Raw genomic sequence first — 27891 nt, 5'->3', positions numbered from 1 at the left:
CAGGCCGAAACTGGCACAAGACTTGCCTTAGGAAGGGGTACACGTGCCTCTGGAAATTGATCCCCTTAAAACTGCCCACTGCCCCTCAGCAGCCTGCGTGTGCCCCAGAGGTATGCAGACCATATGCCATTAAAGAAATGCCTAACTTGTGTTCCCATTCGTCAGCACAGGGGCCCCAGAAAGGCGGAAATGAGGGGCAGATATCCTGGCAACCTTGGCAGACGCATGTCCAGTCCTTCCCTTGCACCTTTGCCTGGCCCGGGGGCAGGGCAGGAAGTCAGATTACTTCCGGATCTCTGTAAATTTGGGGCTGGAAAGAAGGGATCTGAATATCAGAAACTTAATCGTTGTAAAGAAGCATCTCAGATTCAGAATTAAGAAAACATTTTTATTCTTTCCATTTCGCGGACTCTCCGTGGTTGTCGACCGGTGGGTCCCAGCTGTAGACCACCAGGTGGCAGCAGGGAGCGCTGCTGGGGGCCCTGTCCAGCGTCACAGACCCCAGGCATCCGGAGGAGGTGGAGGCAGGGGCAGGGAGAGGAGCGGGTGAGGTAGGAGTGCGTGCTTTGGTGTCGGAGAAAAACAGAAGGGGACGTGCGGGCTAAATGTGGGTCCCCGGAGGGGACTAAATACTAAGGACGCCTTCATGTTCAGAACAAAACTGAGGGAATGAGGAAAGGAATAAGGAGTCAGACAAAACTGGAGTTTAAAAGGAAGCAGAAGGGTAGAGATGGCCTGGGTGCGCTCTGCCTGGGGACCCTGTCATCTGTGCTCTTCCCGGGGTGGGTCAAGCTCTGGCTCCTCAAGAGGGTGGTGGTCTACCTCGGGGGCGGGTGGCCAGGGGTTTTCTGGGGGCTGAGGTCCTGCCGGCCAGGGATCATCAGGCCGGGGAGGCTGGGGGGGATCGGTGCTAGGGGGCTGAGGTGGCCACACCCCACTGTCAGGCAGGTCTGTCCAGGGATGGCTGGGGCCTGGGGGTGGGGGGTCCTCAAAGAGAGGGGGTGCCCCTGGCCAGGGATCCCCGGGAATTGGAGGGCCGTGAGGCAGTGGTGGGGGCCCCTCCTCTTCTCTGGCCTCTGCAGATCGGGGAGCCGGGTGGTCCTCACTGCCTGAGATGCCTGTCCAGGAGGAACAGGAAGAGGTGGTGAGGGTCTGATCTTCACACCCCAGCTCCAGGCAGGAGACAGAGCTCCTCTACGAGGGGGACACAGCCTGAGCTGAGCCCACGAACCTCAAAGTGGCCCTCAAAGCACTCGTCCTGCTTCTCCCACGCACGAAGCAACTCCAGGCTGCTCTGAACCGCGGTTGTGCAGCCTTTACCTCCTCTCCCTCTGATAAACCACGCCCCAACTGGGACATCCCAGGCCTGGGCCTGGACTGGTCTGCACCGAAGTGGTCTATAGCTGGGCCCAGGAGCTCCCAGACCACCCCTGCAGGGACCCCACTAACAGCCCCTCACTCCAGTGAGCACTTGTCCACACTGCTGGTCCCCGCAGTTGGTCCACAGCCTCACTCAGACCAGCAGAATCTGTATTTTGACAAACTGCAGCTGCTTGCTTCCCCCCAGCCTCCTGCACTGCAGCTGCCCAGTGTAGCCCTTCCTTCTTAGTGGGTCACCTTCACCAAGGTGCCCTCAGCCACCCCCTCACCCTACAGCAGCTCCTGGTGTCTTCCCGGCTCACCTCCAGCAAACAGGCAAAGGACCAGGACCCCCACGAGTGTCCAGCTGAGCTTCATGGCCATCTACTGGTCCCCAAAGCTGGGGTGCCGAGTCTGGGTGCCTGGGATCCCCAAGAGCCTTTATAGGGCAGGAGGCCAATCTATGGGGAGGGGCTGCCCAGGGACACAGGAAATCCCAATGGGACCTGACTGGTCAAACCTGTTTGAAACCCCAGCCAGAGGTAGCTATGGTGGCGTCTCTTATTTGAGGCCCCCAGCCCAGCAGCCGGCCGCTGGCTCTCCCAATCATGACCCGGGTCCTGGGTCCCTCCATCCTCATCTTCATAACCCACCCCACCCACAACCTGCAGCGATACCCAACTGCCGTCTCCATGCTCACAGGAACCCAGCCTTTCTCCCCCTTGATAGTCACCATCAGAAGCCAAAGGATGGGAGTGAACCTGGCCCAGAGCAGCGTGGGGAAGCGTGGGCCCTAATTACAGGGTTCGGGCAGGACGCAGGCTGCAGCCCCCTTCCCGTGGCCGTCCTGGGCTTCCTTCTCCACCCGGCACCCTGCTACTTTCCTTCCACACTCAGGTCCTCCTGAGCAGTGGCAGGGGCAATTCCCAGGGCCGCCCAGGTGACCAAGGTGAGGACAGAGGAAGAGGACATCCCGGTTCCTCCCCGCTCGGCGCTGGCTGCATCAGTCACTGCCAGGCTTCTCTACCTGGCCTCTTCCTCCTGGCAAAGGGCCCCTGCCCAGCCACCCAGGGCCTCAGTTCCAGGGCTCCCCCAAGTGCCCGTTCCTGCTGGGTCAGCTCTGCCTCTGATGTCCTCCTGTAACTCAGTAGTGGCCATAGTTCCCCAAGTTGCTCCCAGCTGGCCTCCCTCACCGGGAGGTGGGCCTTCGGTCAGCCAGACCCCCAACTGCATCCTGGACCATCCCTGCCCGGGCGCCCCCCACTTCCAGCTGGCTCCCCTTCCTATAACCCACCCACAGACCTCTTAAAAATGCAAATCTAGCACAGTGGTGGTGTAACCCTGTGGCCTGCATTCCCAGGTCATGGGAGGCTGATGCAAGAGGCAAACCCATGGCACGTGAGCCACAGCAGGCTGCTTGAAAGCTAAAAGGATCATGGTCACTGCCCTGGATGTGATAGTTAAGACCTTCCCTTTAAAAATAAGAGAAAACAGGCTGGATGTGATGGTGTACACCTGTATCCCAACACTCAGGAGCCTGAGGCAGGAGGATCTCTGAGCTCAAGGGCAGCCTGGCCTATATAAGACCTTGTCTCAAAAAAATCAGTAAGTAAACTGGGTGTGGTAGTGTACACTTGTAGTCCTAGCACTTAGGAGGCCAAGGCAGGAGGATCACTGCAAACTGGAGACCAGCCTAGGCTACACAGTGAGACCCTAACTCAAAAAAGACCAAAAAATAATAATAATAATAACCCGAATCACATCAAGATTCTAAAAAGGCTCCAAGGCTTTCTGTTGACACAGAATAAAATCCTAACTCCTCGCTTAGCAATGGCTTCTCCCCAGCAGCCAGCATCCTGTCCCCGGCTTGGGCCTCAGCAGTCACTTGTTCCCTCCCAGTCATCTCTCTATCTCACTGCTCCTCCTGGCATTTATCGGCTGCGCTCCTTTGTCCTGAGGTTCCCCCTCCACCCCCAGACAGGATCTCACTATTAGCCCAGGCTAGCCTCGAACTCATGGTGACCCTCCTGCCTCGGCCTCCTGAGTGCTGGAAATCCAGGAGTGCGCCACCAGGCCCAGCCACCCTGAGGCTGTCTTCCTGCTCTCCAGGACAGTTCACCACTGGACAGTGCCAGCAGAGGCTGCTGAATGGGTGAGTGCGTCCCTCCCCTCCCCAGCATGTGTCACATCCCAGGGAAAACGAGCCAGTATTTACTAATTTTTTTGTTACTAGACATTGAACCCAAGGCCTTCGCTAAGCCACATCCCCAGCCCTTGTATTTTTCTGGCCTTGATCTTCCTGCCTCAGCCTCTTGGAGTGCTGGGATTACAGGATATGGCACCACAGCGGGCTAGGAAGATATTTTTTTGGTACTGGGGGTTGAACTCCCAACTCTATGCTTGCCAGGCAGGCGCTTAGGCCACTGAGCTAAACCCCTGGCCCTGGCTAGAAAAGTTTAAGGCAAAAGGTGAGAATAAGGAAAAACAAGTGCTTCTCGGAGCCTCTCCAAAGGGGCCGGGGAGGGCTCTGCGGGGAACCGCTCTCACGCGTGCCCTGGCCCCTCCACTGAAGTCTCTTTATTGGTGCACAGCTCAGGTCTAGCAGAGGTTGGAATCGGACACAACAGGGCCCATCCCACTCTCCAGCACCGCCTCTGGGGACCCAGCCGCCGGGCCATGGCCACTCCCGCCCCCAGCTGCCCAGCCGTGGACTGGAGCAGGAACTCGATGGCTGTCCCCCTGGCAAACAGCCTCTTCCTTGGTAATGGTCTCGCCAAGGCCCTGCAGGTTGTCCAGCAGCACAGCCAGTGACCCTGGGGAGGAGATGCCAGGGATGATGGGAGCGCAGGTGGGAGGGGTCCTGGAGGGCGCCCCAGGCTGGTGCTCCCAAGCCCCACCCTGCACTGAGCCCATCACCTTTTCCGGGCTTCCTGGGGGACGGTTCGGCCGCCATGGCACCTGAAGGCCTGGAGCTTGACTCCACCGGCTTCCCCTCTTCTGGTGGTGGGGTGGGAAGAACCGCTAACAGGCGCTGCTGCTTGTAACGGGAGAGGAGACCCTCCTGCTGCAAAGTGGCCTGGGAAGGAGAGCATCAGATGTCACCCCGCTTTCCACACCTTCACCCACCCCAGCCTTGGACCGGCCCCAGGGCAGCCCCGGCCCAGTGTCCCTACCAGCATGAGGTTCTTGTCCCGCTCTAGCTCCTGCAAGCGCCGGCCCAGCCGCTGCCCCTCCTCCTTCCGAGCCTCCTCCTGCAGACGCCTCAGCTCCTGGTTCCGCTCCTTCTCCCGGGCAGCTGTGCACTGCATCTGGCGCAGGGAGACCACTGTGGAGACGCCGGGCACACGGCAGGTGGGGTCAGCCCAGGGGCAGCGAGGCCCAGGCCTGGGGGAGCACGGCCCCTGGTCGGGAAGCTGCTCTGCTCTGAGATCTTAGTGTCTCCTCCGTACAGTGGGGGCGGGAGCAGCTGCTTGGGTCCCCTCACATCTGTGACCCCAAAGCACCTACCCGCCCTGACCTCCAGAGTTCCTTAGGGGGCTGAACAGGCGCTGCAGGTCGGACCTTAGCGCTCGTGGCACCTACAATTTTTTATTTGCAGGAGACACAGTGCAGTCTGTCTGCAACCCAAGTGATTCAGGAAACATGTACACAGACATGTGTGTGCAGGCATGGCATGGGGAGCGGGGACAGCCATCCCGAGTCACCGGCCAGCTACCTGGCATTTGGTGGGGCAGCTGCTGTGGGGCATGGAGGGCACAGAGCCCCTGACTCTGTGCGATGTGTCTCGCCCGCCGCCCTGGCACCGGCCACACAGCATGCTCAGCAGGGGACAATCACTGTGCTGCCCCCACCCCAAGGGTCCCGTCCCCAGTGCATCGCACCCGCCTTGGCCTGCTCCCTCCGCGCCTCCTTCAGTCTCCTCTCTGCATCCGACAGCTGCTCCCGCAGCCGGGCCTCCACTTCGGCCACCTTCTCCTGCAGAGCTGGGATAAAGGTAGGGAGGGGACATCAGGAGAAGCCCCTCTCTCTCCAGGGGGGCATCCTCGGCACCGCCGTCCCTGCACCTCTTGCGTAGGTCTCCTGCTGCTGGGTCAGCTCCTGCCGGAGACTGGTGGCCTCCAACATGCTCTCCTGCTGGCCCTGGCGAGCGGCTTCCAGCTGCAGCCCCACGCTGGCCAGGGACTCCTGGGCGCACTGCAGCTCCTGCTCCAGCTGCTGGGCCACCTTGCTCAGCTGCTGCCGCTCCTCCTCCCCTGGGTGGAAGCGAGGTGCTTGCTCAGGCCTCTCCCCAGAGCCCCACCCCACCCCTCGAGCACCTCCCCAGGCCTACCTTGCTCCCGTGCCCGGCCCACCTCCTGCTGGATGAGGCGGGCACTCAGCTGCAGCTCCGCACCCAGGCGGTTCCGCTCTTCGCGAAGCTGCTGCAGCTCAAGGCACTGGCTGGTATCAGCTGGGGGTGCAGGTGCAGGGCAGCTGGACAGGGAGGGGAATGGGCACAAGAAGTCACCCAGCCTGACCCCAAACATCCAGCACCCTAAAGCTGTGCCCCCACACACCACCCCCTCCACCTCACAGCACCCCAACTTCACCTCTCCAGGCGCAGCTGAGCCAGGGCCAGTTTTCGAGCCATCAGGCCTAGGGGGGGTCAAAAGGCAAAAAAAGCTGGGTTTGCAGGGGTTGAAAGGGGAGACAGAGGAGCAGAGGGGAAAGATGCAGGGACTGGTGAGCAGGAGCGTGGGGGTGGGGCGGGGCCAGGGAGAGCTGGGCCAGGGTGGTGGGGCAGGTGGGACACTGCTCCACCCACCCTGAATGGTGTGCACCTTGCGGGTAGCATAGCTGAGTCGGTGGCTGAGGCTGGGAAGCCGGGCTACAGCCTGTTCCAGCTTCGTCATGGTGCTCTGGAGGCCCATCTGGCAGCTGGAGGGGACACAGGACACTGACCTGCCAGCCTGGCTCACCCTCAAAGGGCCTGCGGGGCCTCAGACGGACCAACTGCCCATCCTGTGCTACACACAGGGAGGAGGCAGGGGAGGGCACAGGACAAGGACGGAAGCAGAGGCATGGGAGGGGCAGTGCTTTGGCAGGTGCTGGAGCTGCTGTGCAGTGTACCCCAGGTCCTTAGCAGGTGCCAAGAGAACAGCAGCAGAGACAAAGGCGAGGATCTGAGGGCCTTTGCCAGCGTCCAATGCAAAGGACGGGTTAGCCGGGGCGGGGCACACGCTGTACCCTCAGCTCTCTGGAGGCTGATGCAGGAGGACCACTGCTCTTGTATCTAGGTGTCCTCCCAAAGCCTCATTCACTCACAGGTGACCCTGGCTGTGGTGCTGCACCGGGCTGGCCAGGCAGATTTTAAATTGACCGCTAAGTTCACCTCTTACAACCTGATCACTGTCTGGGCCACTGCAGCGGGACCCACGGGCTCCGGAAGAGAGACACGGACACTGGGAGAGGCCAGCGTATGCAGGGCTGGGCCGGGGCTTCCTTGAGGAATTCAGGCCTCCACCGGCAGCAGAACAAGGGTAATGGTGCTGGCTGAGCAGTGAAGGGTGCCTTCATCAGGGACAGAAGGCACCCCAACACTGAGGGCAGGAGGTGACTGTCCAGCTTTTCCAGACAGACTCCAGGCCACCCAGAGCCTCAAGAACAAACCTGACATCACCTCCGATTTCCATCACTTACGCCTGGAGGGGTGCTTGGTGATAAACCATTAGCAAAACCACTCCTCGATCTCCCAGTCCCAAAGTTAGAGTCCAGGCCAGGTGAACCTGTCTGTTCTAGCAGTGAGGGTGAACCTCTGAACACGCAAGCCACAGGGCAGGCGACACACAGTGTACGGTGTGTGGGCAAGAGTTCCCCAAATTCATTTAATTCTGACAATTAGTATGAGCTAGCCTTGAACTAAACAACAATCCTCCTGTCTCCTGAGTACTGTCATACAGGCATGTGCCACCACTGTGCCTGGCTAAGATTTTTTTGTTTAAGACAGGGTCTTGCTATGTTATTTAGGTTGGTTTCAAGCTTACAGTGATCCTCCTGCCTCAGTCTCCCAAGTGCTAGGATTACAGGTATGTACCACCACATCTGGCAGAGTTTTTAGAATTTTTAAAAGTGAATCAGCCCCTTAGGGGCTGGGGATTTAGCTCAGCAGCATAAGCGCCTGCCTTGCAATTGTGCAGTCGTGAGTTCGACCCCTGGTACCGATAAAAAAAAAAAAAAAAGTGAATCAGCCCTTAAGGTTCAAATCCAAGAAAACAGTAATGGAAGCGAGGATCCAGCCTGCATCATAATCTTACAGAACCCCAAACTGTCCCCGCTCAATTGTTCAGAGCCGGCCTCTGTGCTAAAGGCCACACATGGACAGCCTGGCGTGGGCACTGGACTACTGGGGCAGCGGCTGTTACTGGGTTTTGTTTTTCCGTGGCACTCTCGCTGCTAAAAACGATGCAACAGCTGTCAGGAACAGACAATTGGAAATTGGCATGAGACATCGGCTTGGGACTGACTCAGGACTGCGGTGTACATTCAGGTGGCACCCAGTAAGCAAGGAGGGGCAGCTTTGAAAAGACAGACTAACATTTCTTCCCAAACAGCACACTCCTATAAGATGGCAGAGAGGAAGCAGAGCATAGCGCGTGCTTGTAATCCTAACAGCTCTCAGCAGGCTGAGGCAGGCGGGTTTGAGTTTGAGACCGTGTCTCAAAACAAACTAGAGAAAAAAAAAGTAGAGAGAAGAAAAAAAGGAGGGGGGGCACATCAGGCATCACATCTGCAACAATTAAGGATGGTTAAAGCAGGGACCCCCTCCGGCTGCCTCTCTTAGCTCGGGTCAGCCCCCCCAGCTGCAGGGAAGCAGCAACCTCACCTCCAGCTTGGGGCACACAGGGCCGCCTCAGGGAAGCCACACACAGCAGCCGCCAGAGGGCAGCACACATCCAGCCAGGCACTGCAGCTGCAAGCTCCCCTCACCAACCTGAAGAAGGAACTGGGGGACACACACCCCTCTGCCCCCACACCTGCTGACTATGGCGACCACTAGCTTCAGCTGGTCCTCTGCTGAGGCCGTCTGCTGCTGCTGCCGCCGCTGGGCCTCCTGAGCCCGATTCAGCTCCATATGCAGGGCCTGGGAGATTGAGGTAAAGGGCAGGGTTCTCCTCCTGGAGTGCAGCCGGCAGACCCAGCCTGGCGCCCCCACGTCTCTCACCAACCTTGGCACCCACGCGCTCCACCTCCACCTCCGCAGCTCGGTCCTCCAGGGCGCGCTGCAGGATGGCCTGCTCCTGGCTCTGGGCTGTCACTTGTTCCTGGAGCTCAGCCACCTAGTTCGGGACAGGACACTTGGCAGACTCCCACAGCCGCCCCTACCAGGCCACTGCCGGCAGATGCATGGCCTGTAAGAGGCTTCTGTGTCAGGGGCTTCTTTAAGCACACAGCCTTGCTCGATATTCCGTTTGTCCTGTACTAAGTCTCCCTGCTAGAACACGTGTGCTCACACAGTACCAATTTGTCTGTGTGACTCAGGCTGAGTCCCCGCATGTGGGAATCATTCAGTCACTTACTAATTTTTTATTTATCTTTTGCTTTTGCACTGAGCTAAAGCCCCAGCTTTTTTTCTTTTCTTTTCACTTTTTGTTTTGAGATAGGGTCTTGCTAAGTTGCCCCGGCTGGGCTGGAACTTGTGATCCTCCTGCCTCTGACTCCTACAGAGCCAGGATTACAGGTGTAACCGCCATGCCTGCTTCACCAAGTATTTACTGAATGTCACCCTTGTGCAAAGAGGAGCAGGGCCACCAACCTGTCCCCTCAGCAACTTCTCCGAGTCTCTGTGCTCCAGCTCCTGGGACTTGAGCTGCACCAGGAGGGCAAACACCTTCTCCCGCCAGAGGTTCAGCAAGGACTGGTGCTTCACAGCAAACTCTGGCTCCAGGCAACCTGGAGGAGGAGCCTGTGGGCAGAAGAAAGTGTGGCTCTTAGCAGAGGAGAGGAAGAGATGCTGTCCCTGGCTTTTTTCTGTCCCGCTTGAGCAAGAAGTCACAGCAGGTGCTGGTGGCTGCGGAAAGGGAGACCCAGTCGGGGTGCAGCTGCGGTGGTCCTGGCAGCACACCTGGCCCTGGTCCCCCCAGGATCCCTACCTTCCTGGTCAGCTCCTCCTCCTGCAGGGCGAGCATGTGCACCAGGCTCTGTACGCGCACCTGCAGCAGCTCAGCAGTGGCGCGCAGGCTGGCGCGGTCCTCCTTAAGGTGCTGTGGCAGGCAGAATGAGTCTCAGGGCCCCTGTGCCTCTGCCGACCCCGAACAGCACTGCCTTCCTCTCCAGGACCATGTCCCTCTCTGCAAGGACCACACCAAGCCCTGCCCCAATGCCCCACAGCCCTGCCGCAGCTGCACCCCGACTCTCTCCCACCTGCACGGCATCCAGAAGCTCCTGCCGCTCTGGTTCCCACACCTGGCTGCGGGCCTCGGGTGGGACCTGCTCCCCGACGTATTTCCGAAGATTCTCAACAAGGGTCACCTGAGCCTCCAAATCTTCTTGGGTCTTGCTAGGGTTGGGGCAGAAACACAGCAGCCATTTGTGGGGCATCCAGGAGACCCTCATGGTACCAACCATTGGGACCCCTTCTGGCACCCCCACACTGACCTCAGCTGCCCCCGAAGCAGCTCAGCCTCCTTCTGGGTAGTGGCCAGCTCCTCAGCTTCCCTGGCCCTCCTGGCCTCTAGGCTACTCAGAGACTTCTCCAGGACCTCAGCCTTGCTGGTCAAACTGGCCAGAGCCTGCTGGTGAGCCTGCCTCAGGGAGGCTAGCTGTGGAGAGAAGAGTGAGCTCAGTGGGGCCCGGCTCACCCCACCATCAGGGCCTTCTGAGCCTATCCTTCTTGGACCTTGACCTTCCCCTCCCACTCGTGACCACAGAGAATGTCCGTGCATGCCTACGCCGCCTGCTCCTTCCACCAGTGCAGGGACTCAGGCCATCTGGTTACTGGGCTATCTGGACCAGCCAGCTGCTGGTCCAGCACCAGCAAAGAGCAGCAGAGTTTCCAGCTTGAATAGCCCTCCCCAGCCCACTTCCTCACTGCTGTTTAGGAGGTTTCCAGATGATTCAGGTGCCTGGGGTAAAATGGGTCCAACCAGAAGGGGAAGGAGGTCTTCATGACGGGAAGCCATCTGAGTCCTGAGAAACCAGCCCCAAAGACCAGGCTCTCTTGATTCTTACGGACCTGGTTTACTCCTTTGCCAGAGCCCTCCACGGCTCCGGGGGCCCTCTCTGTGACACCCGTTCACCCTACCCAGCTCCATGTCATGAATCTGAACCCCTCCTGCCCGAGTTTACCTGCTCCTGGTGCAGCCTCTGCACCTCCTCCAGCTCCCGCTGGCTGCCCTCTTCCAGGTTTTTCCGGACAACCTCAGCCCCAGCCAAGGCAGCACGCAGGCCCTCGGCCTCAGCTTGGCCGGCCTTCTCCGCCCGCGCCAGGGCCTCCAGCTCCATGGCCTGGGCCTCCAGCCTCATCTTCTGCTGTAGTGAGGTCTCCCGCAGGCCACGCACCTCCTCTTCCAGCCGCCGCACCTCCTGCAGCTGCCGAGAGATGAGCTCCGCCTGCTGGCTCAGGGCCTGCGACCCTACCTGTTCCTGGGACCTTCAAACATAGACAGCAGGAAGGAGATGGCCCGGTGCAGAGAGGGTGGCCGTAGGGCAAGCGGCAACCATAGGAAGAGCAGCTCTCTGCTCACATGTGGGGAACCGCGAGGTGCAGCTGAGGAAGGTGGGTCTCTGTATTCAAGGCATTACTGTTAGGGCTCGTGGGACCTAATCGCAAGGCCAGGTGCTAGGCTGTAGCCCTTACTGACATCAAGAAACAGCAGTACTGAACCCTGGAGAGCATGCATCCTACGGGTGCCAACATGGCTCCTAAGAGCTCTCTGGTCGAGAGCCACATGACTGGATTTAGTTTTTTAAGTCAAGGAGATCCGCAGGCTAAGAACATTAAGTGACTCGGCAAAGACCCTAAACTCGAAACAGAACCTCTGTCTCCTGGCGCCAGCCTAGTACTCCTTGATCCTGTTACTTTAGGCTGGGCTAATGCCACTCTGGATTGGCAGTGGCAGAGTGTCAAGCTAGTACATTTGGGAACACGCACGGGTGAAACAGCATGAATGAGAATTTCCGTAATGTTCACGGACAGCACAGCACACGTTCAGCCCCGAGCTCAGAACAAACCCACGTACCACCATGCCAGGTCTCTCTGCCCATCATCTGGCTCTGAACTGTGCTTTAGGATTCGCTGCTAGTTAACTTCACCCTCTTTGAAACTTTAAATCTTTATTAATCAATTTTTGAGTTTTTTTGAGACAAAGTCTATGTAGTTCAAGATGGCCTTGAATTCACTATGCAGCCCAAAGCTGGGCTCAGATTCATGGCAGTTCTCCTGCCTCAGCCTCCAAAGTACTGGGAATACAGGTGTGCACCGCTACATCCAGTTAAATGCTTTATTAAGGGAGAATTTAAGTCAGATGCCTCTTACTCATTTTAGTTATTCCCATCTCAAATGTCTAACACACGACATTACTATTTATACAGTTGGTTAAATAACTGCCCATGTGAAAATGCACAAGTAGCCTGACATGATGGCGCACTCCTGTAATCCCAGCACTTGGGAGGCTGAGGCAGAAGAATTGTTTGCAAGTTTGAGACCTGCTTGGGATATAAAGTGAGCCCAAGGCCAGCTTGAAGCGCATAGCAAGACCTGTCTCAAAAAGACAAAAAAAAAGTACAAGTAACAGAACCAAGAGCCAGAACAGGATAAGGAACACATCTCAGTGAAGAAAGTCCCTAGCAAGCAACTCTCAGAATATGGTGGCAATGAGCTCTTACCTGCCTCTCCAACCTGGTCCACGATCACCATCAGAAACATCCCGTTCCCAAGCGGTCACCCGAGGCCTCTGGTGTCTCTCCGAACCATCTTGATGGGCCGGGAGCTGGAGGAGGGGAATGTCTGCGACCCGGGTTGGAGCCGCTCTGGGCTGAGTGGGATGGGGCAGAGCTTGGAAGTGGGAGGGGGGGACCAGCCCTGCGAAACCTGGAGGGTCACAAGACCAAGAAGTCAGTTCTGCAGGGAGAAGCGTGGATTCCCTCCAGATCTCCCTGGCGCCCCGCTGACCTGAAGGTGGCAGCATCTCTAAGGCATCTGATAGCTCTAGATTCACTCTCAAGCCACCTGCGGTCTCCTGAACAAGTGGACAAACAAGGATACTCCGATTCAGTTTCCAGGCCGCCTTCCCCAGAGAAAACTTCCACAACACAGTCACAAGCCATCAATTACAGCCAGGTCCCCACTCTAAGCAGTGCCCTCTCTGAGAGCGCAGGTGATACCCGCTCGCTTGTTCAGGCCTATCTCTGACACCCACGCCTGACGACCGAGCCTAAAGACCGCACCACGGAGAAAGTTTACTGCGATGTGCAGCCCGTGGGGAGGTCTCCGATCTACCCCTACTTTCAGGATTCTGAGCAGTGTTTTTACCCTCGTCAAGCTTCTCTGATCCCTGCCGCCGCGGGTCGGAGGTGAGAGCGGAGGCGCCCAGCGCAGGGGCCCCGCGGCCGATCTGCAGAGTCCTCGCCACGGCTCAGCAAGGCCCAGCGAAGGCCCAGCCAGGTACCACCGCGCCATGCGCCCCGCAGGGATGCGCCCCGCCTCCCCTCCGTGGTGATCCAGGCAGAGGAGGCCGTGGACAGAGACGCCAGTACCGCGACATCTCATCCAAGCCCCTCGGCCCCTCTCCAGCCACCCCCAACCCCACCCCTGCACCCAACCCCCCCTACCCCCCGCCCCCGACAACCGACGCTTCTGGAACGCCCCTCACCTAGCTCGAGCGTCCCTCGGCCCTGTGACCACACCCCTTGCACCCCGCTCCCGCCTCCCCCCCCCCCCGAGCGCGCCTGCGTAAGGCGGCTGGGTTGGCGGGCCGGGGGAAAAGCTCTATTTCACCAAGCAAGAAGGAGGAAAAGTGTGCGCAGGCGCAGGGGCGTCTAAAACTAGCCCAATTAACGCGTCCGACGCCTCCGCGCCCTGGCGACTCCTCCCTACCCGGGAACCCGGGAAAATTTATAAACCAATCAGAAAAGGCGAAAGTTGGGCAATGGGGGAGGCACCTACTCCGATCGTAGCCCAATAGAGTGGAGGAAGGTAAACGAAATGGCCAATCGGGAACGGTATGGGGCGGGCTCACTGGATCCGGGAATTCCGAAGGAGGGGTCGGCGCTGCCCGCGCGCGGAGCCCGCGCCCCTCCCTGCCCCGGCTTCCTGGCTGTCAAACTCCGGCGCGCCTGCAGACCCCGGAGGGCCGTCCTGGACCGAAGACAAAGACTGCAGAGCAGGGGTAGATCTGCAGCTAGGCTGAGGCAGGGAGGGAGAAGGCTGGGTTTGCCTTGCAGGGTCACGAGGAGCCCCTTCTGTGTTTATTCCACAGAGAGGCGGAAAGCAAAGGGTTAAATTGGCTTTATTGGTCTTTCAGGGCCCGACCGCGCTGCGACTTGGGGTTGACAGTGCATCCCCTCCCTCAGAGCTTTAGACGTGCGGAGGGGCTGTATTCGGAGAAGCGAGTTTGACAGCGGAAGTCAGGTCACCTGCCGTCCACACCTCCAGCCCGCCGGGCCCCATAGCTGCCTAATGTGTTCTTGTCTTGCACAGATTGGATGTTTGGGGCGCCCCAGTTCAACTGAGGTGCCCAGCTCTGCGATTTCTGCCCTGCACTGGACCTTCTCAGATTTTTAAGATCGGCAATCTGCTGAAAAGCCAGCTTTGCATTGAATTTGCACCATTCGGCTGTGCGCTCTAAGTTGGAATTGCACCGGGCGCGTCCCTCCTGCAGCAGACTGGCAGTGCCTGGCCCAGTCGCAGGGCCAAGCAATGGACTCCTAAGTGGAAGAGGTGTGCAGAAGAGGCACTGTCCATGCTGCCCTGCTTCCAGCTACTGCGAATCGGGGGTGGCAGGGGTGGTGATCTCTACACCTTCCACCCACCCACCGGGGCAGGCTGCACCTACCGCTTGGGCCGCAGGGCAGATCTGTGTGATGTGGCCCTGCGGCCCCAGCAGGAGCCTGGCCTCATCTCTGGGGTCCACGCGGAGCTGCATGCTGAGCGCCGCGGTGATGACTGGAGGGTCAGCCTGGAGGACCACAGCAGCCAAGGTAAGCCTGGCTGAGCAGGCTTAGAACCATGGGCTCTTCCAGGACCTATGCCACCTACCTCTCAGTCTGTGCTGCCCTAATTACCATCACAGTCAGCTCTCTGAGGACTGACCCTTGTTTCTCCTGTTTAGCTCACACTGGAGCTGGGAGGTCAGTCCACAGCCTGCAACACCAACAGGCAGGTGTCAAAGTAATGGCATTCTGGGACCAGGCTTGGGCTTGACTCAGTTTCCAGCCTTGTGGAGGTGCCCCTTTTTGTAATTGGGCAGTAATGGGTTTATTTTAAGGATCTGGGTATGTCTTTCTTCCCAACTCAAGACTGCCCAGGGGGGGGGGGGGAAAAAAAAAACTGTTCAGAGGCCTGGGCTCATGGTTTTCTGCCACTAGAACCTGGCAGAACCTCAGGTCTGATGCCTGACTGCTCCAGGTCTCAATCTTCTCTTAGGCAAACACAAGGCTGGGGAACTGTTTTGGGGGTGCTTCGAACATTAGGATGACAGCGTGGCCCACATTCACTTAGCACTTCCGGTTCTGAGCTAGACACCGAGACATTGACACCGGGGGCTCTGACAGCCTCTACCTACAGATGAGGAAAGCAGGTTAGCAAACGGAGCCGGAAGTGGTAGAGCCAGAATCTGAGCCACACTGCCCAGAGGAAGCATGAGAGCCTGGACCTCAGTGCAGAGGAAAGAGCCCCCTTGAGGGAGAGCACAAGAGAAATAAACTTGTCTCTTCCAACAAGGAGTTTGTGCGTGGCATCCTGGGCCAAAGGGTTCATAATGCACATGGGAACTGCTTGTCCTTTCCTGTGTCCCCCTGAAAGTCAAACAGGTCAGTTTCTTTCTGACTGGTCACTTCTGTTCTTGTCACTTGTGTCACGCCCCACCATTAACAGGGACTTTGGTCAATAATGTCCGGCTCCCCAGGGGCCACAGGCTGGAGCTGAGTGATGGTGACCTCCTGACTTTTGGCCCTGAAGAGCCCCCAGGTTCCAGCCCCTCGGAGTTCTACTTCATGTTCCAGCAAGTCAGGGTCAAACCTCAGGACTTTGCAGCCATCACCACCCCTCGGTCAAGAGAAGCCAGGGCTGGGGCTGGTTTTCGGCCCATGCTGCCCCCCCAAGGGGCCCCACAGCGGCCTCTCAGCACCGGGTCCCCTGCTCCAAAGGCCACACTGATCCTCAACTCCATCGGCAGCCTCAGCAAGCTCCAGCCCCAGCCCCTTACCTTCTCCCGGGGTGGGGGTGGGCCCCAGAGCCTGCCCATTCCCACCCCATCCCAGGACGGGGGGCCCACGCCAGGCCCACCCCCAAGAAACCGGAGGAAATCAGCTCACCGAGTGCTGGCAGAGCTGGATGACGAAAGTGAGGCTCCCCAGAGCCCCCCAGTGCTTCCAGAGCCCAGGAAGAAGCTCTGTGTGGAGAGGCCTCAGTAACACCCTGAGGGTAAGCAGAGGCGGGGTCTCCTCAGCCTCCCACCAGCTCTCACCCTTCCCTTTCCGTTCCTCTACAGAGCCTTAGGCTGAGAGGCGCCCTGCTTGGAGGTTGGGGGGGCAGGGTGGACAGAAGCAGGACATTGAATGGCCAGAGCAGAGTTAGCACTGATGGCTAAATATTTCCAGAGACAAGTTAGTTGACATAGGAATGGTGGTTAAAACTGGAGTGTTAAAAAAAATAGAACTGGCTGGTCCAAGCTACTTGGAGGCTGAGGTAGGAAGACCCCAAGTTTGAGACTAGCCTGGGTAAGTTGAGATCCTTATCTTAAGAAAAAAGAAAAAAAGCACAACAAAATAAAGCCTGCTGGGCTGGATCTCAGGATGTAGCTCAGTGACAGGGCTTGCCTAGCATGCGGCCCTGGGTTAGGCCCCAGTGTGGCAAAAAACAAAAGCTTGCCCTGTGCAGACAAGGAGCTCCTGCCCCTTTTTGGTGACTGGAGATGGAACCCACAGCTTCACTCCTGCTGGGCAAGGGCTGTACCTACCGTTGCATCCCTAAAAAGTTCCTACTTTTTAGGACTCTTCTTCTAATGCGTAGCAATGAGGATTAGACAGGCAGGGTGCTGGGCACCTATAGTCACAGCACGGAAGGCTAAAGACAGAGTTAAGGTCAGCAAGGGCTTCATAGGATGTTTGCCTCAAAAAAATGAAGGATGGGAATAAACTTCCCAGCTCACAGGAATCTATCCAGGTTCATTCACCCTGTGGTTATTTAGGGCTGAAATCTAGGCTTCTGCAGGTTTTCAGTGACAATGCCTTTGCACTTCCTTCAGAATATCGGGATATGGCCCTCTGTCCAGTAAACACTCAGCACCCCCATCCTGCTCCCCCTGCAGTTAGGAAGTGGGGTACCCTGTGCAGCCCCCCTTAAGAGACAGTACCCTGGGTATAGTGTCAGTACGTGCCTGGTGCTGGCTGTAGCACCCAAGCTGATAGGGAGGCCGACTTCCTTTCCCCTAGGTGGTGTGTGGGCATCCCGATCAGAGGCCAACTGCCAAGGCACCTGGGGATGGAACTGGCACCTCTAGTCCACAGTGGGACAATGGGGTACAGCAGGACCCTAAAAATGCTTCCCTTCTTCCTTCCCCCTGCAGGAGGTTATGACTTCAAGGAGAGGTTGCTGTGGGTACTGATTCAGGGCCTGGAGCAGGCCCTCGTGGCCAAGGTGACAAAAGCTAATTTCCTGCCAAAGAGGGTGTTGCTTCCATGAGTTGCCAGGAGCTGGAATGTGGCTGTTACCGGATGTAAGGCTTGTCACCATGGATGCCAGGAGTATCTGAGCAGCACCCAGCAATTGCAGAAGCCAGGCCTGGGGCAGTGGAGAGCTCTTCAGGATTTTGAATGGCACCACCTACAGTGTTCTGGGCAACTACTGCAGAGGTCCTTAACCTGGCTAATCCTGCTGCTGACCATGACCTCTGTGACCTGGGGCTGGTTTCCAGTCTATGCTTTAGCACTGATGGCTAAATATTTCTAGAGCTTTGCTTTTATTTCCAAATAAACAACAAGCAGCTTTATCTACTCCTGGGTACTTGCTCTTCTGATGTGCTTTGCTTCCCAATTCGTGGGCAAACAGAGTGGATGAGTGGAACTGCAGGAACCTGCTCACTGGGAAGGCGGTGGGGGGAAGAGCTAGAGGAGAAAACACTGGTGCGTGCTCACAGGCCCAGGACTCAGCAGCCATGGCAGGAGGATCAGTTCAAGGCCATTCCAGGGTGGACAGCGAGTTCATGGCCAGCCTGAGCAACACAAGGACCCTTGTCTTTAAAAACCTAAAACAATGTATTTGGACATGGCCAAGCTCATCGGATGACAGCTTTTATAGGGTTCACCATTACTAAGGGGGAAGAGAAGCTGGCAAACCAGCCACAGCAAGTACTAATGTGGCCCAGCAGACCTTCACCTTCTAACCAGGAATCCTGGCCAGTGTTGCAGAAGTATCACATTTCTCCTGCAGTTCTAAGAAAGCCTTGCACCTCCACCTGGGCTGTTGCGACTGACTGGACAGGCTTGTCCCCTCCTCCTTCAACTTCCCAACCCATGCTATCCCCTCATTAAGGAAACTGCTTCAAAGCAAAACCCTCTGATTCGCTGTTGACAGAGCCAGAAATGGGATGTTATTGGCCACACAAGCTGAGCAGGGTGTGGCAGTGCACACCCGCCATCCCCTGTGGGGATCCAGGTTTACTGATAGTTTGGGCAACTTACTAAGACCCTGTGTCCAAAATAACTAATGGGGTGGGGATAGAGCTCAGTGCAAAGGCTCCAAATCTAATCCCCAGCATAATGAATAGACTAGATGGAAGGATGGATGGATGAACACCTGGTGATTTAGCCCATTGCAGAGCCCTGGGTTCAATCCCCACTACCCCGCAAAAAAATGCGTAAAACATACCTTCTGGCCAGACAATGCATAGCAGAAACAGTTATTTGAGAACCTCATTTCTTAACGCAGAGCCCCCAAGGGCTCAAGAGTACCATGTCATCCAGGAAGCCAGCTCTGGACAGGAATGGACCACAGGTGCCCACATCTTTGGGTGGAGGTGTGGCACTCAGTTTAAACACTCCGGGACCCCAAGAGGCAGCGCCTGCCTCCCGGGGCCTCTAGAGTTAGCTTAGGCTCCAGCCCCAGCTCCTCCTTGGGCAGCATCTGACCTCTAACAGTTTGAGTGGCACTCAGTTTTGGGGTCCCTGGGGGTATGAGAGAAGTTAGTGTCCACCGTTGGGTTCTTCCATCTCTACTCCCTTTTCAGGAACTAAAGGAAAATCGGAGACCAAAGTATCTACTGTGCCCCAGGCTTCTTTATTTAAAAATCAAATGATGAGGGGATTAAAATCCAGAGCATCACTCAACTTCCGCTTCCCTCCGAGCCTCCCCAAACTCCTGGTCCCACCCTCTGTGCTTCTAACTGCTCCGTTTTAGTGAATTAAGAACTTAACCCCGCCCCGGCCCTGGCCTGCCTCGGGAGGGGCTGGGTGGTGCCCCAGCCTCAGTTTGAGTGCATGGGGGAGCCCAGCGCAGAGACAGGCACAGGGGGAAGGTTTCCCCCTCTGGGAAAGGGACCGAGGAGTACAGCGTGGTGAAGTGGGGGCTTCCGTAGCCCGGAGTGCCAAAGCAGGGCCCCGGGGCCAGAGGAAAGGTCACGGCCCCCCCATGGAAGGGAGACCCCGCAGCCTCGTACTCCTCTCGCTGGGCATAGTCACTGCTCGATCGCTTGCCCTTCTGGCGCCGGTTACAGAACCACACTCGGACCACCTGGGGGGACGCAGGAGAGGGGCGCTGCACACGACCGACCCCCAGGAAGATAGTTGGTCAGGGCAGGGCGGGGCGGCTCCGGAGTGGAGAGGGCAGAGCAGCAGGGAGGGAGCCTGGAGGCGGGGCGGGGCGGGGCGGGCACTCACGTCTTTCTCCAGCCCCAGCTGCTGGGCGATGCGGCTGATCTGCTGCAGCGTGGGCTTCGGGCACTGCAGGAACATGTTCTCCAGGTTGCCTCTCACTTGGTCCTCGATACTTGTCCGCTTTCTCTTCCGGGCCTGCAGGAGGCTCTCCGTTTTGCATTTCTGGGAAGATGGGAGGAAGGCAGGTGGGCTTTGGAGCTGGCGTTATGTGTGGGTGCCACGCTGAGGTGGAGGACTGGGGAGCTGAGTACTAGGAGGGATGACCAGCTGGGTCCTGGGGCCAGGGAGATGAGAACGGATGGGGATCCTCCCAGCCCAGCCAAAGTGCTAGAGGTTGAGCACAATCAGTGCATGCGCATCGGCAGCACAAAAAACAAACAGAAAAGAGGAACGCAGTAAGGCGTGGCGCACGCCTATAATCCCAGCATTAGATTTGGGAGGCTGAGGTGGGAGGGTCACTGTAAATTTGAGGCCAACCTGAGTAGTGAGACCTTGCCTCAAGAAACAGAATGGAGCGGGGAAATGAGAAACGTGCTGCCCTCTCTGGGAGGGGCAGGAGCTCTGCAGGCGGGGTGGGCGGCAGCCCTTACCTCCTGAAGGTTCTCGTTGTTGTTATCCGCCTCCTCCACCCACCTCTGCAGCAGGGGCCGCAGCTTGCACATGTTCTTGAAGCTCAGCTGCAGAGCTTCGAAGCGGCAGATGGTGGTCTGGCTGAACACCTTCCCAAAGATGGCACCCAGGGTGAGCCCCACATCGGCCTGCGTGTACCCCAGAGTGATCCTCTTCTGCTTCAGCAGCTTGGCGAACTGCTCCAGGTCTTTCTGAAGCGCGTTGATGTCCTGGGACTGCATTTTTAAAAAGGCAGAGGACTCAGAACCCAGGCTGCCAGTTTTCCATCCACTGCCTCTCTAGTGGGTGACCCCAAGGAACCAAGGAACAGTCGGAGGAGTTATCTCAGCTGCCCCCTCAAACCTCAACAAATAGCTGGTTTACCAGCGCCACTGGCCCATCCACTGCTCAATGAGGCTAGGAACACTTCCCAGGAAGGGCACATCCACTACACCAGGAGCACCCCTCAAAGGGCAGAATGAGGGGCCACTGCGCCCAGGAGGACACTGAGGGGTGAAGGAGACACACAGGGAGCTCCCACTTGTTAGCTCCATGCTCAAGGCCGGCTTCCCTGATCCAGGGTTACCTGCCCAAGGAACTTTAGCTGACTCTAATTAAATCCAAATACACTCTCTCCAGCTTGGTTCCAGAGAGGACTAGACATGGCACACACTGGAACATTACAAAAACATGTGCAAAGTGTGGTGAACACACCTGTAACCCAGCACTCAGGAGGCTGAGGCAGGAGGATCTCTGCATGTTTGAGACTAACCTGGGTTACAGTGAGTTCTAAGCCAGCCTGAATTACACAGCAACATCCTGTCTCAACATACAAGATGAAACAAAGTAAAACAACACCTCACAGTGATCAAGCTGGGAATGATGGTGCATGGCTGTAAGCACTTGGGAGGCTGAGGCAGGAGGATTGCCGTGAGTTTAAGCCCAGCCTGGGCGGCCTAGGGAGTTCAAGGCAAGCATGAGCTAGCCAGTGAACCTGGCCTCAAAAACAAAAGATCAATAGTAAAAAAATTAAAAATAAAAGAAATAAAAACCAATAGTAATCAGTGTCATAAGTAGAGAACGAACCGTAGGGGAGGGCCCGTGATTTTAAACATGATGTGGGGGCACGCACCTGTAATGCCAGCACTCAGGAGGCTGAGGCAGGAGGACTGCCATTATTTCTAGGCCAGCCTGAACTACAGTGACACCTTGCTTCTCCCCCGGCCCACAAAAAAAAAAAAAAAAAAAAAAAAAGAATCCCAAGGTGATTTCTGATGTCAGCGGGGGGGAGCTGAGTGGGGCCTGGCACACTTGGCGGGTTTAGCTCAGAATGAAATCATCCGGAAATGCCCACTTTCGGAAGATGCCTTGTCCTCAGCTGAGGAGGCACAGGTAGCTAGAGGCAGGTCTCGGGCGCCGGTATTTTGAAGGTTGGGACAGCAGCGTCTCCTAAGCAGTGGGCACAGATGACAACAGGGGCACCAGACACGGTGGGCTGTGCAGTGGGTGCTGGGGTGGCCGTCGCTCCCCCCAAGAGGGCAGACGCACAGTCACCGAAGGGCATGTGACAGTGGGGGTGGGGCGGCAGGAAGGGGAGCTAGAGCAGAGCTCGAGGACTGCACCCCGGGGCATCCAGAGGCGCCCGCAGGGGGAAGGCAAGCTGGGGGAGACTCCCGAGCTCAGCCTAAGGGCTCTGTGTGAGTGGCCATCACATCCAGGTAGGCAACGTGCGCACAGCCAGTGAAAACCAGGCTGTCCTCACTGCCTCTCAGCTCCCTAAATCCTACTGGGGATGTGGAGCAGGGCCAACACATCGCAGTCTAGCCTCATCAGGCAGTTAAGAGCCGTGAAACACGATAATCAGGCCTCCCCAGGAGCGGCGGACGTCCAGAGACCCCGCCACTGCCGAAGTGGCCCGAGTGGCCCCCAGCCCAGCCATGGTCACTCGGCATCACCTCCTGCCACAAGCCAGCCGGCCTCCCGTCTGTGCCCACCCACGGCTCCCAGATGCGACCCGCCTGGTGCAGGGCCACCTAAGAGTGGCCCAGGGACGGCGACTCCCACTGCATCTTTTGCTAGTTTAGAACTCAAGGAATCCAAGCTGAAATCAATCAAACCCGCACCTCCAGCTCCCGACGAGGGAGTGCGGCCAGCGAGTGGGTGCCCGAGGCAGAGGCCACCAGGCCTTCAGCTAGACCGCAGCGGAGGCCACTCACACGGCCATTCGCTATCAGGCCAGTCACACCCTGCCTCCAGGGACAATGCCGGGATAAGCACCATTTCTACCCCCAGGCCCTGCTTAGCCCTGAGGCCAATGCCCTGGGTTTGATAAGGGACAGATTTTTTTTACAAGGCCTGGGATGGGCAAAGGGGCTCCGTGCCTCCAGCTGGAGCTGGTGCAGAGCGGGTGGCACTGGCCGATCCCCACTAGGGCGGGCGGTGAAGCCCTGAGACCCCTGGACGAGGCTGAGGCCACGTCCGACCCACATTCAGAGCTTCAGGCTCCCTGGGGGTGTCCCGGCCCCAGCTCCTCGGTGACCTGCGTCCCCACCCATCCCCCAGGGTGGCAGAGCCACAGTGCCCTCAGGTTGCAGGCCTGGACAGCAGTCGCAGGTGACCACTTCCTGCCAACTGGCCGCCTCCCCGCACCCGGCAGGGCACCTCTCTCACCTCCTCGGGGTTCTGCTCCGGCTTCTCCTTCTCCACCTTCACCACGCCAGGGTGGGATGCGCAGGGCTCGGGGGAGGCCCCCTCCGAGCCGCTCTCTACCGGGGCTCCCACCTCACCGTCGGGTGGGGAGCCCTCGAGGCCACCTTGGGGCGCCAGGCCCACGCCAGCCTGAGGGCCGCAGTACGGCACCCCTCCGCAGAACTCGTAGGGCTGTGGGCACGGCAGGACGCCCCAGGCCTCAGAGCCCAGCGCGGCCCCCAGCCCAACTCCTGGCCCCCCAGGAGGGCCTTGGAAGCTCAGCCAGGTGCGAGGGTCAACCCAGCTGGGCTCCGGCCCTCCCGGGACATCACCCCCACCGCCCGGCGGGGGCGAGAAGGAAAAGTCAGAAGCCAGGTGTCCGGCCATGGGGAAGGAGGGACCCTCCAGCCGGAGGCCTGAGAAATGAGGGCCGCCGGCACCGCTCCACACCTCTCCCGGCCCAATCCCACCCCTAGCCTTGACCTGTGGCCCCGCCCCCAGTGGGTGGAGGAGGAGGTGGGAGAAACTGAGGCCCAGGGTGTTGACCTGGTGCTGCTGGTGTCTGTGGGACCCGGCTGGGCGCGCCCCCTGGAGACACCGTGTCTCCCTGTTGGCCTCCGGGGGCTGCCCGATCCTCCGTGGCACCGACACCTTCCTGGGACCACAGTGCCCCCCTGAGCCCCTCACTCACTGGGTGCCTGAGTGCGGAGTCCTCCCGGGCCACTCCTCGGCTCCTAACCAACGCTCTGCCCAGACGACCCCTTTACCTCCCACGCTGGCCAGAACACAGGTGTTCCCGCGGGACCCTGCCGTCCAGCCACCCGCAGCCTCGGCCTTGGCACCCATGTGGCCAGCCTCAGTCCCACCCATCTCCAGGGACAGCCGCTGCCTGAGTCCTCACCGACACAGGCACAGGGACCGACATCCATCTACTGCCCCTGCCTAGGCCCTGGACAGACTGGCCTGTTTCCCAACCAGAGTCCAGACTGGAGGCGAAGCCCCATACCCTCCAAGCCAGCCCTGCTGCTCGGGCCCAGCCCTACCCAGTGGGCATCTAACGTCAAAGCAGCCCGGCCCCTCCCCCACTGTCCCACCCAGGCCTCCAGCCTCAGTTCCTGGGGGAGAAAATCAAGGAGGTGGGGGCGTGCAGAGAAAAAATATCTGACTTCAGGTTCAAAGATGCCTGGGAGGGACTGGGGGGAAGGGGCCAGACAATGGCCTTGGCTGGACAATCCGGGTCCCCAGAGGGGGCAGCCTCCAACCCTAAACAAGTGCTCAACCCTTGAATGGACCTGGATGGCTCCCCTGGGGACAACTTCCTGCCCCCAACCCCCCAGCCCCAATCCCCTCACCCAGAATCCTCTCAGAGAGCTCCCACAACACCCCATCCCCTCAAAGACTGAGCCTCAGACGGGCACCGAGGCCTCCTGCCAGCACTGGGACCTGCGCCCCGCCCTCGTCCCGGCTGGCCAGCGGGAGGCACGGAGGAGAAGTGGGGCTGCTGGAAGCCTCCCTAAACTGCCCCTCGGGCTGTTTTTCTGGCTCGGTTGTGTTCTGAGGGCTCACGGTGCTGGCCCGGTGCTCAATTGTTTGCCGGTGAACAGCCCTCAAGTGTCCATCTGCACCAGAAGACATCTGTGTGTCTGTCTGCTCAGTCCCCAAACTCGTCCTGCTTGAAGGCCGAACAGAAACTGGGGCACTCCCAGCGGCTGGCAGGCCAGAGCCTGGACACCAGATGTCGGCCAAGCCAGGCCATCTCAGGCAGCTCCCAAGGGGCCAGGCAGCCTGGGGTCTCCGGGTGTGTCCAGCCTGGTCTGGAGGAGAGGTCCGTGTGTCCATGGAGCCCGAGTCCCCGGTCTCCGTCCTGGACCCACCCCCAACCTGACAGATCTGAGCGCTGTACCGCACCGAGGAGCTGAGCCTCCCAGGCAAGCCTGATCACCCACGCACAGTGGGGCTGCAGCTGCGCTCACCCTCGGCCACCCGACCGCCCGAGGCAGGTAGAGGAGGGGCCCCACAGGAGTGCAACAGGAGGGGCCTCCCAGCCGGCGGCTGCACAGGCACAGAGCCATCAGCACCTTTGTCATGCAGCTTCTGTGGTCTGCCAGAGACGGCCTCCCGGCGAGGGGGAGGGCTTTGCAGCCTGGACCCCCTAACCTCCCCCCCGGGCTTCTGGGACCCTCCCCGCTGGCCAGCCGACCTCCCCACTGTGTTCCCAGCACCTGCACCCCAGCTGCCCTGCTCCACACCACCCCTGGCTTTTGGTCGCTGTCTCCAGTTGCTCTAGGTAGTGTGACTGGCCTGAGCAAGGGGCTCATTCTGCAGAAAAAACAATAATAATAATTAAAAAATAATAAATTAGAAATAGGGCCAGGGATCTGGCTCAGGAGCACAAGTGCCTGCTTGGCAAGCGCCTGCCTGGCAAGCGCAAGGTCATGAGTTCGATCCCCGGCACCAAATAACTAAGTAAATAATAAAAATAAGCCGGGAATGTTGCTCTGCTGCGGAGTGCCTGCCTGGCAAGCACAATGTCCTGTGTTCAATTCCTGGTACCAAAACATAAAATAAAACAAATTAAAAAATCTTTTCAAGGGGGCCGGGGATTTAACTCAGTGTCATAAGCACCTGCCTGGCAAGTGCAAGGTCTTGAGTTCGATCCCCAGTACAAAAAAAAATTTTTTTAAGAGAGGCTCCTAGAAAGGACCCAGAGGTCGGGCACACCTGGGTCTCGGACTGCTGTGTGACTGGACACTGGACGCAGCAGCCAGATCACCCTGTGTTCGCCTGGCATCTGACCATCTGACTGGGCACCTGAATGTCAAATGTGTCTGGAGTCCCCACAGGCCCTTCCTGAGTGCTCAGGGCTCCAGTCCTGAGCCTGAGCCATGCTCCCCTCACCCTCTGGCCTGAGCCTCACAGCTGCCCCCACCGCGCAGGGCTCCTGGCCCCTCCCGGTTTGGAGGAGACTGGAAGCAGGGCCAGTCAGTGCTCAAGAGCAGTTAGGGGAAAACAGAAAACCAGAGGCCGCAGGCCAGGGTCTGGGCTCCACTCTGACTCTCCCAGCCAGCCGCACCCTACACCCGTGCCTCGGTTTCCTCTCCTAAGCAGGAAGCTGTGGGGTCGATGAATGTGGCCTCCTCCTGCCCTGTGCTCCTCCTCAGTCCCTGGGCACCTGTGACTGGAGGCTGGGCTCAGGAGCTGGCTGGCATGGCACAGCCTTTGCACCCCCTCTGCTGTGAGCAGTACCCCAGTTCCGGTTCCGCAGGGCTTCCCTTCCAGCCTGACCCTGAGAAGACGCCTGTGAGGGGCTTGGAAGCCTGGTCTGGACTGGGTTTTTAGGTGCTGGACCTTCCAGGAGGTAGCACTTCTGGACAGGAAGGAGAGGAAGAGGAGGACAGACAGTGGAGGGGCAGAGCGGGCGGGCAGAGCGGGCAGACTGAATGGCCCTTTCTTCCTGTTTTTCCTTTGCAGTACTGGGGGGACTTGACCCTGGGCCTCTGCTCTGAGCTATGGCCCAGAGCGCTGAAAGCTCCAAGCCAGCCTAAACTAAGGGGGAGACCCAGTCTCCAAACAAAACAAACAGCCAGGACTTAGCTCTGCGCCACAGTGCCTACCTGGCAAGAGCATCAGCAAGGTCCCAAGTTCGATTCCCAGGAGCCAAAAACAAAACAAAACAAACAAATTCATTTGGAGACTTCTCACTAAGAGAGCAGACGAGCTTGACCCAGCCATCTTCCTGCCTCAGCCTGCCAGAGTTGGGATTACAGGCAGGCACCTCCTCAGCAGGCCCTAGATGATGCTTAAGCTGTCTTCCAGCTCAGTCGGGGGTGGTGCCCACCTGTAACTCTAGCACTCAAAAGGCTGAGGCAGGAGGATGGCCGGATGGCCGTGAGTTTGAGGCCAGCCTGGGCTACATAGCAGACCTGTTAAAAACAAACAAAGTCTCCCCCTCTGGTGCTCAGGGTATCACACTGACCTGCCCTTCTTCCTGGGGAAGGCACTTCCAGCAACCACAATGACTCTGCAAAAGCCAGGAGCCTACAGAGGAGCCAGACGGGTGTACTCGGCTTGGGGGGCTCTGCAAGGTGACAACACATCTGCCCCTCCCCCAGAAGTCCAGTCTCTAATGCCACAGAACCCCGCAGGGCCACTGCTCACTCTGGGGCCCACGGGGGTTGGGTTGTGGCTCAGGGAGGGCAAGCAGGAGGGGTGATCTTCCTGCACAGCTGGCTGCGTTCCCTGGGACCGCGCGCTTGAGGCTCTGAGGACTCTGGGGTCAGGGACGCCCAACCTCAGTTTGGAAAGCCAACGGCCGGCCAGAGGCTGGAGGCCCAGGGCCCCACCTTGGGATGGTAGAGTCATATGCAACGACACAGTGCCTCGCGGGGCAAGGAAGAGTGAGGACAAAGGCGACCCCCAGGCCCCCAGATCAGAGGGCCCAGACCAAAGGTTGCCGCCCACCCTCAGTGCCCTGGAACGCAACTGGACGGAGCCCCCCCATTCGAGACAGTAGACGCGCCCGGCTGCCAGCGCTGGACTGGCTAACGCAGTGCAGTCCAGGCTTCGCTCCTCCCTCCCACTCCTCAGTCCCCACCTGCCACCTGCGCCCTCCGCTGTGGCCCCCGCCCAGAGGCCAGGCCTTCCCCTCCCCCATCCCGCAGTCCCTGGGCGCCGATGATCTGCTTTTCCTGGGGCCCACAGTGCACCGCGAAGGGCGTCCTGGACATCGTAGCTGTTCCGCTGGGGACTCACCGGGGTCCCCGTGGTCCGAAGGGTGACCCCAAAATCTCAAAGTCCCAGAACTCCCAAGTGACAAAGGACCAAAACAGGGGCCCTTTCTACCCCCATTCTTCTCGCCGTCCGCAACGCCTGGAAACCCCTTCCCTGACTCACAAACCGGCTCTCATCCTCGGAGACACAGCTTCTCCACGGCGGCGCACACCCGGGAAGTCCTGCGGCTGACCCTGCACCCCTGAGCCTGCCCCCTCTGTCCCCAGCACGCCGGGGCCAGGCATGTTACCGCTCCTGCCCACCACATGGCGCCTCCCCAAGGCGGGGACCATACACAGCATCACTTAAATCCCAGAGGAAAACCGGGTGTGGGGGCGCACGCCTATAACCACCCCCCCCCCGCGCGCGCGCGCACTCCAGGAGGCTGAGATGCAA

The 27891-nt window shown here is 58.7% G+C and overlaps 4 protein-coding genes across 9 annotated transcripts; 1 reads left to right on the top strand and 3 right to left on the bottom strand.

The window, feature by feature from the left end:
- Positions 1 to 367: 367 nt before the first annotated feature.
- Psors1c2 (psoriasis susceptibility 1 candidate 2) lies at positions 368 to 1844 on the bottom strand. The gene is made up of 2 exons (XM_003473991.4): positions 1683 to 1844; positions 368 to 1118 (listed from the first exon to the last, which is right to left on the bottom strand). Exons 1-2 carry the CDS (start codon positions 1741 to 1743, stop codon positions 763 to 765), a joined length of 417 nt encoding a protein of 138 aa, XP_003474039.2. The 5' UTR covers positions 1744 to 1844; the 3' UTR covers positions 368 to 762.
- A 1713-nt stretch (positions 1845 to 3557) lies between these two features.
- Positions 3558 to 13295, bottom strand: Cchcr1 (coiled-coil alpha-helical rod protein 1). Of its 6 annotated transcripts, XM_003473763.5 has the most exons (18): positions 12869 to 13122; positions 12509 to 12575; positions 12223 to 12427; positions 10684 to 10987; positions 9994 to 10157; positions 9760 to 9895; positions 9489 to 9599; positions 9152 to 9301; positions 8565 to 8675; positions 8373 to 8479; positions 6164 to 6276; positions 5949 to 5994; positions 5690 to 5832; positions 5424 to 5612; positions 5241 to 5342; positions 4533 to 4684; positions 4276 to 4435; positions 3849 to 4172 (listed from the first exon to the last, which is right to left on the bottom strand). In XM_003473763.5, exons 1-18 carry the CDS (start codon positions 13103 to 13105, stop codon positions 3958 to 3960), a joined length of 2712 nt encoding a protein of 903 aa, XP_003473811.4. In that variant the 5' UTR covers positions 13106 to 13122; the 3' UTR covers positions 3849 to 3957. The 6 variants fall into 6 exon arrangements, with proteins under 6 accessions (XP_063095270.1, XP_063095271.1, XP_063095267.1 ...); XM_063239200.1 differs by lacking the exon at positions 12869 to 13122 and adding an exon at positions 13209 to 13295 and having other exon boundaries at positions 3558 to 4435; XM_063239201.1 differs by lacking the exon at positions 12869 to 13122 and adding an exon at positions 13176 to 13238 and having other exon boundaries at positions 3558 to 4435; positions 12509 to 12577.
- Positions 13296 to 13563: 268 nt separating this feature from the next.
- Tcf19 (transcription factor 19) lies at positions 13564 to 17551 on the top strand. The gene is made up of 4 exons (XM_003473762.4): positions 13564 to 13724; positions 13860 to 14535; positions 15431 to 15979; positions 17124 to 17551. Exons 2-3 carry the CDS (start codon positions 14298 to 14300, stop codon positions 15967 to 15969), a joined length of 777 nt encoding a protein of 258 aa, XP_003473810.1. The 5' UTR covers positions 13564 to 13724; positions 13860 to 14297; the 3' UTR covers positions 15970 to 15979; positions 17124 to 17551.
- A 1257-nt stretch (positions 17552 to 18808) lies between these two features.
- On the bottom strand, positions 18809 to 27265 carry Pou5f1 (POU class 5 homeobox 1). Its single transcript, XM_003473990.4, is given in 5 exon segments — positions 18809 to 19072; positions 19075 to 19285; positions 19432 to 19590; positions 20019 to 20273; positions 22708 to 27265. Coding segments are annotated over 5 exon segments (1083 nt in total). The 5' UTR covers positions 23113 to 27265; the 3' UTR covers positions 18809 to 19019.
- Between the last annotated feature and the right edge of the window lie 626 nt (positions 27266 to 27891).

Source organism: Cavia porcellus, unplaced genomic scaffold, assembly GCF_034190915.1.
Source record: "Cavia porcellus strain 051 isolate PalLab524CR breed Dunkin Hartley unplaced genomic scaffold, mCavPor4.1 scaffold_28, whole genome shotgun sequence".
Taxonomy (NCBI): domain Eukaryota; kingdom Metazoa; phylum Chordata; class Mammalia; order Rodentia; family Caviidae; genus Cavia; species Cavia porcellus.
The sequence above is the reverse complement of the archived record's forward strand: the minus strand, read 5'-3'. Positions and strand labels throughout refer to the sequence as shown.